General features: G+C 36.4%; 1 protein-coding gene across 1 annotated transcript; it reads right to left on the reverse strand.

Annotated features, from left to right (window-relative positions):
- Positions 1 to 251: 251 nt before the first annotated feature.
- PPID (peptidylprolyl isomerase D) lies at positions 252 to 11,913 on the reverse strand. The gene is made up of 10 exons (XM_009995993.1): positions 11,865 to 11,913; positions 11,235 to 11,375; positions 10,095 to 10,201; positions 8,525 to 8,713; positions 7,691 to 7,813; positions 6,129 to 6,235; positions 3,498 to 3,639; positions 1,110 to 1,196; positions 989 to 1,031; positions 252 to 484 (listed from the first exon to the last, which is right to left on the reverse strand). Exons 1-10 carry the CDS (start codon positions 11,911 to 11,913, stop codon positions 396 to 398), a joined length of 1,077 nt encoding a protein of 358 aa, XP_009994295.1. The 3' UTR covers positions 252 to 395.
- Positions 11,914 to 12,510: the final 597 nt, after the last annotated feature.

Raw genomic sequence — 12,510 nt, forward strand, 5'->3', positions numbered from 1 at the left:
TCCCATCAATTTGATTTTAAAAAGTGTAATACTTGAACCTTCATCATATCTACCAGCATTTTTATTTCTTACAAGAAATCAGGCCTGATCTAATAAAAACTAATAGAAACTGCCTAATTGTCTTAGTATTAAACTAAGCTTCTTAGGAAGCACTAACTATTAAGCTGCAAAATACACGTGATTTACACATTAGAAACACACCTGAGTTGCAAAACACAATTATTACAGCTTAAAAAAAAAAGAAAATCATATCACCTTTGAACAGTTTGTCTTTTATTATTAGAATTTTTTTGAGTTGTCAACACTGAAAACTGCAGTGCAGGGCAAATGAAAGAAGTAGCTCTGTTAATTCTTTTGCATGAGTTAGTGCATATATTTAAACGTTTATAAAAAAATCAAGCAAACATTTTAGCATAAGCTGCCTTCTCTTTCTCCTTTTGGGCTTTTATCTTCTGTTTGATTTTGAGTGTTTCCGTCTGGATAGCTGCTTAAAAAGAAAATCCATTATACAGTTATAGTAATCTCTTTATTATGTCAAGACCAGGTTGCCCTGCTGGAAACTGCTTTTAATCTTCTATTAGGTCAGCAGCAAAAAAACCTTGTCCCTCACTTTGTTTCACCTGGTATGGTAACCACATAGAGGAGGGTGTAGCAAGCATAGTATTGGTGCCAACACAAAATTTATGAGATAAAAATCTTACCCACTTACACAAGGGAATTAAGAAATAAGGCCTCTGTGACAGAGGGAGGTGGTTCAAGGGGCATGCTGACCTACATAAGCGGGTACCCAGTGCACCAGAAATATCACTGCTGTACAAAAACAGGTTTTTCACCTCTCTGGGTTCTTGGCTAAATAATACATCAGCATTTAAGCTGATAAGAGGCCAGCATTTTGGGCACCACATGGTATGTTTTTCTGCTATTATATCCTGGTTACTTTGTTATATTCCTAAAGTAAGGAATCTAGAGAGAAATAGCTTTATTTTACCTTTGTCTTCAGGGGCAATTTCATGAGCCTTTTTAAGATCAGCCTTAAATATAAGAAATATAAATTAATGTTCTGATTAAACACTTAGTTTAAAAAAATTACTAAATATTGTGATCATTACCAGTGCTTCATCGAGATCTTTTATTCCCTGCCATCCTTGAGCCCGTCTGTAGAGAGCTTTAGTATTTGCTGGATCTATTTTAAGAGCCTGTAAATTTAAGAAATTGTCACATTAACATTTCATACACTTCACAGCCTCCCATCTCTGCAAGTGGCACAGCTCACACCAGCAGACAATCTCCAGGCTGGTTTGTGGGTAAGCTGTCATTAACTGTGTAACAAGGAATGCTATATTGTAGCACACTGACTAGATAGCTAATCCATTTTAATAGCACTGCACCAGAAATGGGCTTTTGTGAAGGACAAGCATAGGTGAGAGTAAGATGGAACATCTGCACATGGATCAAGGCAAAGGTGTTAACAGCAGGTCTTCTTATCCTAACCTTGAGTGTCACTGTACAACTCTGTATTGCAGCTCCTTCTTTCACACAAAAAAACCCCTCAAGTGGCATCATAAAGAAAACAAGATTTCCTGTAAAGCTTTTTCACCGTAGGCTAGGAAGACACATACAAGCAATCCATTTCATACTTCAGGAACCTTGTCAAGTTCCAGTCCTTACGCCTTTCTGGAGCTGAATGGTTTTGCTCATGTATATACCAACTGTAATATGACAGTAGCAAAACAGGAAATAGAGTGGCTGGGCAAACTGATTGTTCTACTATCTGATTACTTAAATTATGTTTTTCTAAGTTGCTCAGTTAATTTGGCTGGCTAGTTTTGTTCTCTTGGTTGTGAAGATAACATGCCTTTTTCTTATTGCAGGTAGTTCTATAATGTGTCTTTCTGTATAGTTATAAAGAATATAGTGTTTTAGTGATGGGAGGAAATATATTAACTTTACGTATTAACTTGCATTCATTAATTAAGAATTAGAGACATTAGACAATGTATCCAGGTTTTTTTAAAATCACTTCAGTATTGGCTGTTTATGTAATGCAAGTATGACTGAGCACTCATCCTCATCTGTCTGCTCTAAAGCCTAGAGCCTCTTTGGGTCAAGAATTAGAAAATGAGGTGTCCATGTTGTGTACTCAGAGGTAGCATTCCTTGCTTTTAGCTTGACCAGTGTGTTCACAACTATTTTAAAGCAAAGTTTGTTTGAACAGGTTCAGCTGTTCATAATTCCTCATTTACACCAAATAATGCACTTATTACACATTGCTAATTTAAAATGCTTTTGGCCTTAGGAAATTAAAAAAGTGAAAGTGTATGGTTTCTTATTGACAATTACCTTGAACTCTACTAGTTACCCTTAGGAAACTGGTGTTCTGGTAAAAAACTTCTGATGAGCAGAAGATAAATACATTATAGAAGTCTACTACAACTGTAAGTTGCCTTCGTCTAACAATTTCATAATTTTTAAAGGAAGTTTTGGAGCTTTTTTCCCTCAGTGGCAAGTATTAGAATTAATAACGTCTATCTGTAATACTTAAATGCTGTTTCAATTTTTACCATTTTCTAGGTAACTGATACCATATTACAGTTTTCTTGTGTTTTTCTTTCCATATCCCCTATTTCTCCATTCTGAAGATGGCTTATGAAAATTTTCTATGTGGTAACACTGCCAGCAGGCTAGAAAGCAAGGCAGCTCTCTAAAGACCGCTCACACACTCTCCTGCTTTCAGCATGAAGTCCTAGGAGATGCTGCTCAGGATTCTCTGCTATCAGTTTAGAGCATTCTTTACTCTGATCCCTTCAAAATGTCAAAGTTTTACTGAATTATTTAAAGCTTCTTAAAATATACTAAATTCTGTCAGTATGTCTATGTCACTTCCTGTTCTTTCCTCTTAATTCTATTATTTTTCAATATTTCCATGTTTATTGTTTCCTTCCTACTTTCTTCCTATTCAGTGGTTTTCTTCCTATTTCAGTGGTCTACCAGAAAGGGCTTTAATTAGAAAAGTCACCTCAATTATAATGTCCCTGCCCATGCAGGGGGGTTGGAACTAGATGATCATTAAAGGTCCCTTCCAACCAAAACCATTCTGTGATTCTGATCTAATACAAGGCCATCAAATATAAAAGTAAAAAGTTTTACTTAAACTACTCTTCCAGAGAAAAGTATTTCTCTTTCATTGAAGACAGTTTAACTCTTCGTAAAATAAAAATTAGCTCTGCTTGTAGGAAACAAAACTGACAATGACAATGTGCAGGTTTTTATGGCAGTAAGCAACAATCGTCTTTTGTTTGTTTCTAATGAATAATTTCATTTTCAAAATATTTTTTAAAGCCTCACACTGGAAAGTTATTACTATCTTCACCATCAGTCTTCTACTTTGCTTACTTTCAAATAATAAGCTTGTCAGAAGACTCTGAAACTACAAAGCTTTAAATCTCCATTTTCCATACAAGCCAATTGTTAATCCAGATACTGAATATTAAATTTACCTCTGAACAACTTTCAATGGCTCCCTGCCAATCCAACAGTTTTAGTTTACAGGCACCAATGTTTAAAACACAGGTCAAAGCAACAGCCTTTAACTTTGGTTTGTCTGCCTCCTCTGCCACTTCTTCAGAAGCTTCTACATACCTGCAGAAAAACAGATTTACAAAGAACATGTGTCAATCTTGCAACTTAGATTTTGTTCAGTCCTTAGCTGTCTTTCCACAGATATGTGCCAAATGGCCTCTCCAAATTGATGTTTTTTAAAGCAGCTTGAATTCCACCATTAAAAACATTTATTAAACTAAAAATATGACCTACCCTAACAAAAAAAATTAACTCAGTTGCAAATGTTTCCCTGTAACTCCTATCCCTCTACTGTACTAACAGCATTCTTTTTATTGGACTATTTTAGATGGCATGAAACCATTAGAATTTATCTCAATGACTGTTTATTCTCAGAAAACATGCTGCTCATCAGTGGCAAAAAGTCAACACCACCACTGCATATTCCACATTTGTAGGAACCTTCCATCTCTTCTTCAGTTCCCTCAGTAATATTTTAATTAATTTAGGCATTCACGGGTAAAAGCTGAAGCTAGCTTTACTTTAGGATGGTGCTTTATGAGCATTATTAACTCTACCTTCTTTCCACTGTCTTCCTTCATGGCTTTCTTCCTGAACTTAAAAGCTGACACTGGTTCAGGACTAAGCCACATTTACTGCATCTCTTATTTCATAAGCAAGCTTGTATCTACTCTTCTTAATTTACATTATGCTAATGCTGTCAGTTTTTTATTTCAAGTGGCAAAGCTGTGTTGTGGATATAAAAGTCTTAGTTCCTTTGATGGCCTACTTGATAGAACTGTGTTTTTTATTTCAAATATAAAAAGTGGTTTTGCATACATTCACATTTTAAGCATGCCATGCTTAATGCAGCCTTTGCAGACCAGTGCTTGTGTAGGTTCAATTTTTGCATTCCGTACCTTTTGAGTGTTGCCTGGTTTGTATACAACTTTGGATGACATAAATAAGCAATACATAAGTAAATTAAACATAGGCTTAGTGATTTTTCCACTTGCTGGGCATCATGCAAAAGCTAAGGAGAGTTGTAATACAAACTTATGTTGAAAACAAACAGAATACACTTATAATATTTTAAAATTGAACCAAAATATGGAAGATAGCAACCATTCTGGAAACAAAATTAGCACTTCCAAGTCAAAGAAATCCATAAGATGAGTATCAAGGGAAACAACAGGAAGTAATACTTTTTTTGACACAAGTGTCACTTCTTCCATATAAAATAAATTTTTAAAAACTGGTTAAGTAGCAATAAGACAAAAACAGAAGCTTAGCATGGTTAGTTAGTAAAAAAAGAAAAAAACAGTATTGCCAGATGGTTTGCTAGGTGAGTTGTACTTAAGACACAGGAGATATTAAGAGCTATTTATTACTATCAGTTCTGGTGAAGTGCCAGCTAAAGTACACCATTTTATCTAAGTACTAGATTTTAAGATATAACAAGAGGGCACATCCATAAAAGTATGTCTCATAAAGAACTGGAATGAGCAGATTTATTTAATCTAGAAGAGTTACTATTCTTTCTATCCACAAGGACATGAAGCACCAAATAGAAGCTGGCTACTCAAACTAGAAGTGCCTTCATTGGATGTGCTGAAGAGTGAGCAAGACATCTAACTATAAGAGATGGCATAATTATATCTGATATTTACTAAAAAATGGGAATAAATGGACAGACATGACACAAAGTTTGTTAAAGATCCAATCCAGCCTTTTTTCTGTATGATTTCTAAAGGGTTCACATAGCAATCCTACTATTTACTTTGGGGTTTCTTTTGGTCTAGGATGGGCTTTTTGAGAGCAGTGGGAGATATTGCATCTTGGGTTAGTATCTGTAATTAAAGGGTTCATTTTTATGCTGCAGAAAGACATTGTTTGTTTGTAACCCAATCAGTTAAAAATCTCAGATGAGTTTTAAATATGCCTGAATTTTTTTCTCTTCTATTATTCTTACTGCTAGTTAACCAGTGATCATTAAGAAGCATAAAGGTCCTAAAGGTTTTAGAAGAAGCTCATACACATAAAGCATGAAAATAAGAAAGGAGCAGTATGGAAACAAAAGCAGAAGGATCATGATTTTGGAGGCAACTCTGAATTATACCTGGAGTCAGGATGATGGTATGTAGCCTCAGAAAAAAGAATGATTTAATAAGGGTCACATTTGGGGGTACTCTCATAAACTTAGGAATTTCCTAAACCTACTGGTCTTTAGAAATCAGAGAAAAAGTATCTCCCTCCTGTTCTGTCCATTAACTACCTTATGTATACTACTGTGCTTTTCCTCATATGGACCAGCACAGCAGGAGTATCAAAAAAGGAGCACTTAGTCCATTATAAAAAAACACTTCCTTCCTGTAACTCTTAATTAGCAATGAGTAGAAGACCTACTTGAATAACTTCCTATAAATCAACTAAATGTTTTCCAGATTCAGAAGGCTCTATTTTAAAAAAAGAAAAAAAAACACAGGCACTTTTTAAATGCACACAGCATTGCTTGATAGCAGTATTAATTTGGGTTACAGAACTACCTGACTGAATGATGACAGCCTTACCGTAAACTTTTACTATACTTTTGAGCTGCCACTGCCCAATTTTGCGATTTGAAGAAAGTATTTCCTATATTCTTTATGTCTTCTGCTATGGCCACAATCTTGTCAACCTATTAAACAGACAGAAAATATGAAGTATGAATGTACTTATGAAAGAGGTATTGAATTACTTAATGTTTAACAGTAGGATCCCTTGTCCATCCTCTCTCAAAGATTGGTATAAAATCTCAGAATAAATATATTCCAACTTTAGACAAATACTAGCTTCAAACCACTGCTATAATATTCTCTATTTTACGTAAAACAGTAGTCTGAAAGATGAAATGCCTAATGGGTTTTCTACAGTGTAAATGGTGAGAAAATACCAGAGACAACATAGCAGTTGAACTGCTTCCCCTAAATGCTGCTACCCACACAGAGCTATATATAAAGCTGTTGACTGTTATTCATAGAAAAGAAGACATGTTAGCAACCAGAGTATTCAACCAAGACTGCCTTATTCCCAAGGAAATGTTGTCTTCTTCTCAAAATGGTACTAGACACCTGAACTCCACGTGCTCTCAAACTAGAACACCTAAAACATCTATGGAAGGAGAAAAAGAACAAGTGCCTATCTTTATCCAATCTATAATTTCTCATTCCAGAATGGAATACATTCCAAGTGTTAAGTTACTTTGCCAGTGGCAATAAAAAATTCAAATGTATATACTGCCATTTGTAATACTACCACAGCTTGAGACCAATGTCACCAGTTTCTGTAGTTAGCTTATATGAACAAGTTTAAAGTTAAAGGAGGCAGGCACCTGCCAACTTTAGTGCTATCCAAAAACATTTGTACAAGTTGAAATGCTTCTCAATAGTCAGATACAAGGTGTTTCTGGTTTCTAGCTTTATTTTCTACTATTCTGTTTCTAAGTCTGTATTTGGAATCTACATGTGCAGCCCCCCTTTTCTTCCCCTCGTACAAAACACTATTTGAGTTACACAGTTTGTCTTTTTCACTGTCATGATAAAATAAAAACCTGCCGAAGAGCTGCTTCCACCAGTCTACTTCCTAAGTCTCAAAAACAGTTTGAACAACTTGAAAAGCAGACAGCTACTGGGACTTGATAACAACTAGCTCTGATGTAGTAAAAATTTTTTGAAAAGGTTGATAATTTCTAGTAAGTGGGTCAAAATCTTTTTAAGGGTAGATATTTTAAAAGTTGCACAGAAAAAGTGTGTAGGTACAACATTATGTTAGTCATATGCAGGAACTGTAGTAACTGCAATTTGTCACCACAGCACAAACAAAAGTAAAAAGAAACAACAGAAAATATTATAATCGTAAGTAATTGGGGGTTTTTTTAGTTACTGGGGAAAAATCAGCTACAATTAGCACTGGGAAAAAGACAGCAATCCCCTTCCAGTTTGCTCTTTCCTAAAACTGAATGTCACAATTAAATCAGGACCTTGATCAATGCTTTAAGAAAAAAGACTTACTGAACATCATCAGAGACACCTTGTAATTCAGATTACCTACAAGTCTTATATTCTGTAAAATACCCTAAAAGAAAAATACTTACATCTTTCAAGTCTATATCCGAGTCTTCAGGAAAATCTGCATGAGCATCTCCAGATCCATCCTGGGGAACAATTCCCCAGTCATCTCCTTCCTTTAGCTCTCCACATTCCGCAATGACGCACAACTGAAAAAAATGAAGAATAAATCATAGTGTTGCTTACTAAAACAATTTCCTCCAAAAAGCCACAACTTCTGAGTGCTCTTTCAGCTTTTTCAGCTGTTGTTTGGATGCGTTGATTTCAGAGACCCATCACATCATTAGCCTATCTTCATCAAAAGGCATTTATCACAGAACGTGTTGCCTTCAGCAAAGCAGCATTCCAAGAACACCAGACCCACGTTTCACAGAGAGGCTGGAAGAGATGCTGGCAGCAGGCTGAGCTGCAGCAAAACACAAGACATGGAAGTTCTACTACATCAAAGAAGATGGTTCTTCCTCAAACTGCGAAGTCTTTTAAAGTTACAGATGTATTAATTTTTCTAACAACCAGAAACTGACACGACCTACACAATGATTGCTTTTCCAGACATATGATGACTTCTGACCTAAAATTTGTAAGAATTGCATATCACTTCAGGATTTTGAATTCCAGTCTTCAATTTTGTCACCCATCCTAAACTTCTAGCTGTGCATTTCTACCTTCACCCTGATACAGGTTTCCATCCTCACAGCTCTCCTGAATAAATCGTTTGTGCAGGTGAAATGTACAGCAAAAGAAGTACTGGTTAGTTCTAAACATTATATAAAGCATTTAGAAAGCATTTAGAAAAAACTAAGGTACATCATATAATGGAAGAATAAACAACATCCCTAAGTGCTTTAGGTTTTGCTTACCTTAGCAGGATTTTCTCCTTTTACTTCAACGTTTTCTAGCATTTTAACTACACCCATTCCTTTGATCACTTGGCCAAACACCACATGTTTCCCATCCAGGTGAGAAGTAGGCACCGTTGTAATAAAGAACTGAGAACCATTAGTACCAGGACCTGCATTTGCCATGCTCAGTAGCCCTGGTTTATCATGCTGCATTGGGGAAAAAATCATAACCAACAAATAGAAGATCTGTTAATAAACCATATATAAGATTCTGTAAAGCTATTACTATATATAGCAAGGACAGCCATAAATGACATCTTGGTAAACCAGTTACATACAGCTGGCACCTCATTCTACCTATCCTGACTGAATAGGGTAAATTGCCCAGCTCTGCATCTGTTTTTGCCACCTAGCAGTCTAGCAAGCAGAGCCACAGATGTGACTTGATGCTGTAACGTGATTGAGTCACCATCTTGGTAAGAAGTGTAGATGTGGTGCTTTGGGACATAGCTTAGTGGTGGACTTAGCAGTGCTACTTTAGCGATTGGATTTGATGATCTTTTCCAACTGTCCTGGTTTGAGCCAGGACACCAACCAAAACGATTCTGTGATTCTAAGAACATTTGTCTGCTGCTTGTACACTTAATCCCCTGCACAGCTGCTGACTTTAGACAGATAACCTGAGAGATAAAAGAGTTTCTCACTGGACTATTGAAGACCACTGGTCTCAAGAAACAAAGCAAAGCACCGCATAAACCAACTTTAATGTCACACTGTCAAGATGGGCATGTGTTGCTAATTTTATAAGGGCTACTCACACAAAGTATGTTGTAGAACTTCGGGTTTTAGGGGACTGTAAAGGTTAGTGTTAGGGTTTTTTAACACTCTCTGAGAGACAGTTTTTATTCTGTTGGGATTTCTAACAATTTAATTATTTTGGCTTATGTTACCAGGCCACAAACAGCATAGCTCCCTCCTTCCTCTAGCTGAGCTGATAAAACTGCATGTAGGTCTGCACTAATGGTTGCTAGTAATGAAATAGTGAGCTCTGACACAGCAGTGGGAGTAAGTAATGGAAGGGGTAAGGATTTCTGCCATCAAAGCCAGCATCTCTTAGGACATCTTCAAATTGAGACCTTTGCATATTCAAAAACTTGCTTTGTTCACAGCACACTTTTCCACCATTTTTGTGGGGAAAAAAGCCATTCATAAACAGCCTTTTACTTTTCGTATCACTGAAAATAACTGTAGTGGGGAAAATGCTTTCTTTTAAATTTTCCTTTGGATTAATTCTGCAATCTACCATAGATTCCCCATTTCTCACACCTATTCTGATGGCTGTTATTAGTATATGAAAAAGAAAAGGCATAAAATCCATTTAATCTTAACATACTGCTGATGCTTGAGTGACAGAATTTGCCACTCTTTTAAAATAATACCCATTTCAATGAGTATTAAAATAGTTTCACATATGTTCTGTTAACCTGGGATTAAAGAGTGTTAATTCTGAACTTGAAAAACTTGAAAAAACATAAAAATTACTGAAACTTCAAAAAACTGAACACAAATACAATTTTCAATAGAGTACCTTATAATGAAAGTTTTCATCTTCAAATTTTTCACCATATATACTTTCTCCACCAGTGCCATTTTGGTTTGAGAAATCTCCACCCTGGACCATGAATTGCTTAATAACTGTAAAAGAAAACAATTATAAAATAGAGCAGCAAGGCAGGAAAGGCACAAAGAAAAACAATTCAGAGATGAAGAGCAAACCCTGTCACCAGCACTTATAGAATCACAGAATCCTAGGAGTTGGAAGGGATCTCGAAAGATCATCTAGTCCAACCCCCCTGCCAGAGCAGGGTCACCTAGAGTACATCACACAGGAACGCATCCAGGTGGGTTTTGAATGTCTCCAGTGAAGGAGACTCCACAACCTCCCTGGGCAGCCTGTTCCAGGGCTCTGTCACTCTCACAGTAAAAAACTTTTTTTCGGACATTCACCTTGAACCTCCTATGCTCCAATTTGCACCCATTACCCCTTGTCCTATCACTGGTCATCACTGAGAAAAGCCTAACTCTATCCCCCTGACACTCACCCCTTACATATTTGTAAACATTGATGAGGTCACCCCTCAGTCTCCTTTTCTCCAAGCTAAAGAGACGGAGCTCCCTCAGCCTTTCCTCATCAGGGAGATGTTCCACTCCATTCATCATCTTTGTGGCTCTGCACTGGACTCTTTCAAGCAGTTCCCTGTCCTTCTGGAACTGAGGGGCCCAGAACTGGACACAATACTCCAGATGCGGCCTCACCAATGCAGAATAGAGGGGAAGGAGAACCTCTCTTGACCGACTAACTAACTAATTAAATCTGAAAATCACCTTTTCTTTATAAAATCTCTCCTAACTACGCCTTTTCAGTTGACATCATCTGCTATTTAATCCTTAACCTGAAATCATTTTCAACCTATTCACAACTCACAGTAAACTATTACTTTTAGTAAACTCATAGTTTTACTATGACTAACTTACTAGTAAATCTATAATTTGGTATTGTCAACACACGGTAAAAACATTTAGTCATTAGGAGGATCAAAAGTCACATACTTTCAGTCAAGTTATTTCTTAAACAAGTGCTCCAAAATATTATTTAACATTATTTCAAAAACTGAAAATGGAGGTCTTCTGTTACCAATAGGAAAATGGAGGATTTCATAGAACTTACTTCTGTGGAAAGGACATCCTTTATAATGGAGAGGCTTTCCAGTGGTAGGCCCTGTGCCCTTCTCTCCTGTACATAACGCACGGAAATTTTCAGCAGTTTTAGGCACAACGTCAGCAAATAATTCAAAGACAATGCGTCCAACTGAAATGGCAGAGAATGAGACATATTTTTAAGTCCTGTCCTTGGCACGGTGCTGTGTTGAGCATTATAAGGTAATGGAAATGAATGTTTCAGACTTGATTATTTTTATTTCAATTACTGTTACATTTACATTTTGGGGTTGTTCCATGACAGTCGCTGGGAGAGTTACATTATGTTTTAAGCAAGGTTATCACCAATAGTGAATTCCACTATCAAGAATAACTTAGGGGGAATAAAGACAGATTCTGCCTGAAACTACCAAAAATGCCAATTATATTCTCTGCCAAAAATACATGTGGGGAAAATCACACACACATACAGTAAAGCCAAATAAAGTATTCTAACATGCATAGTTATTTGATGTCAATTTTAACATACATACGTAGCTTGTTCAATCAAACCCAGATACAATTTAAAAAAAAAACAAAAACAAACAACTGTGGAAACTTTTATTTAATCAAAAAACTTACACCAAACATGTACACCTACCTGACTCCTCACTCTTAAACCCCAGTTTTACTAAGACATAATTTAACATGCAAGTGAATAAGGGCTATTTACAGTTATAGATGCTATAAGCCATTTTTAAGTCTTAAGATACACATTTTAACTCAAGGAAGAGAAACCTGAGTAGCTAATGGATCCTGTAATAATCGATAAATGGATTCTGTGTCAAATTCTCATCTTTACACAGACTGGTTTCTCAGAGAGATACTTCTCAATCCTAGCAGCCACCATCAGTTGATGCTCCTGTTTTCTCATCAGCCTCACAGTCAATTAGTTAGCATAATTTCACTCTACTGGAAGCTAAATGTAAATATATTAATTCTAATTAATACAGGAATGAAAATAAATTAGACAACTGAAAGTCAATAAAAGGCAAATAATCTTACAGACTTCCATCTTCTACCCTTTTGAATAAAAGGACGATTATGAGAGGCAGTATCTGTCAAAAAGGCAGCACCTATCTTCACCCATGCAAATTCTGAAAACCTACACTTCCAAGTTATTACCCCCGCATCCATGTTGTTATTTTCTTATTTCCATTTTGGCCCTTTGCCCAGATTTTCGAATGACCTCTGGCAACACCGGCAATGCCGAGACAACTCCCGGGGCCCCCCGCAGCCCAGGGTCG

Source organism: Chaetura pelagica, unplaced genomic scaffold (assembly GCF_000747805.2).
Source record: "Chaetura pelagica isolate M959 unplaced genomic scaffold, ChaPel_1.0 scaffold142, whole genome shotgun sequence".
Taxonomy (NCBI): domain Eukaryota; kingdom Metazoa; phylum Chordata; class Aves; order Apodiformes; family Apodidae; genus Chaetura; species Chaetura pelagica.

Bases quoted from the DNA above. Each gene is read 5' to 3' on its own strand.
- PPID (XM_009995993.1), bottom strand. From the start codon at position 11,913: ATGTTAAATTATGTCTTAGTAAAACTGGGGTTTAAGAGTGAGGAGTCA. The intron at 10,202-11,234 runs GTAAGTTCTATG...TTTCTTTTACAG, and splicing joins AGGATGTCCTTTCCACAGAA to TTATTAAGCAATTCATGGTC. The intron at 3,640-6,128 runs GTAAGGCTGTCA...GTTTTTCTGCAG, and splicing joins AAGTATAGTAAAAGTTTACG to GTATGTAGAAGCTTCTGAAG.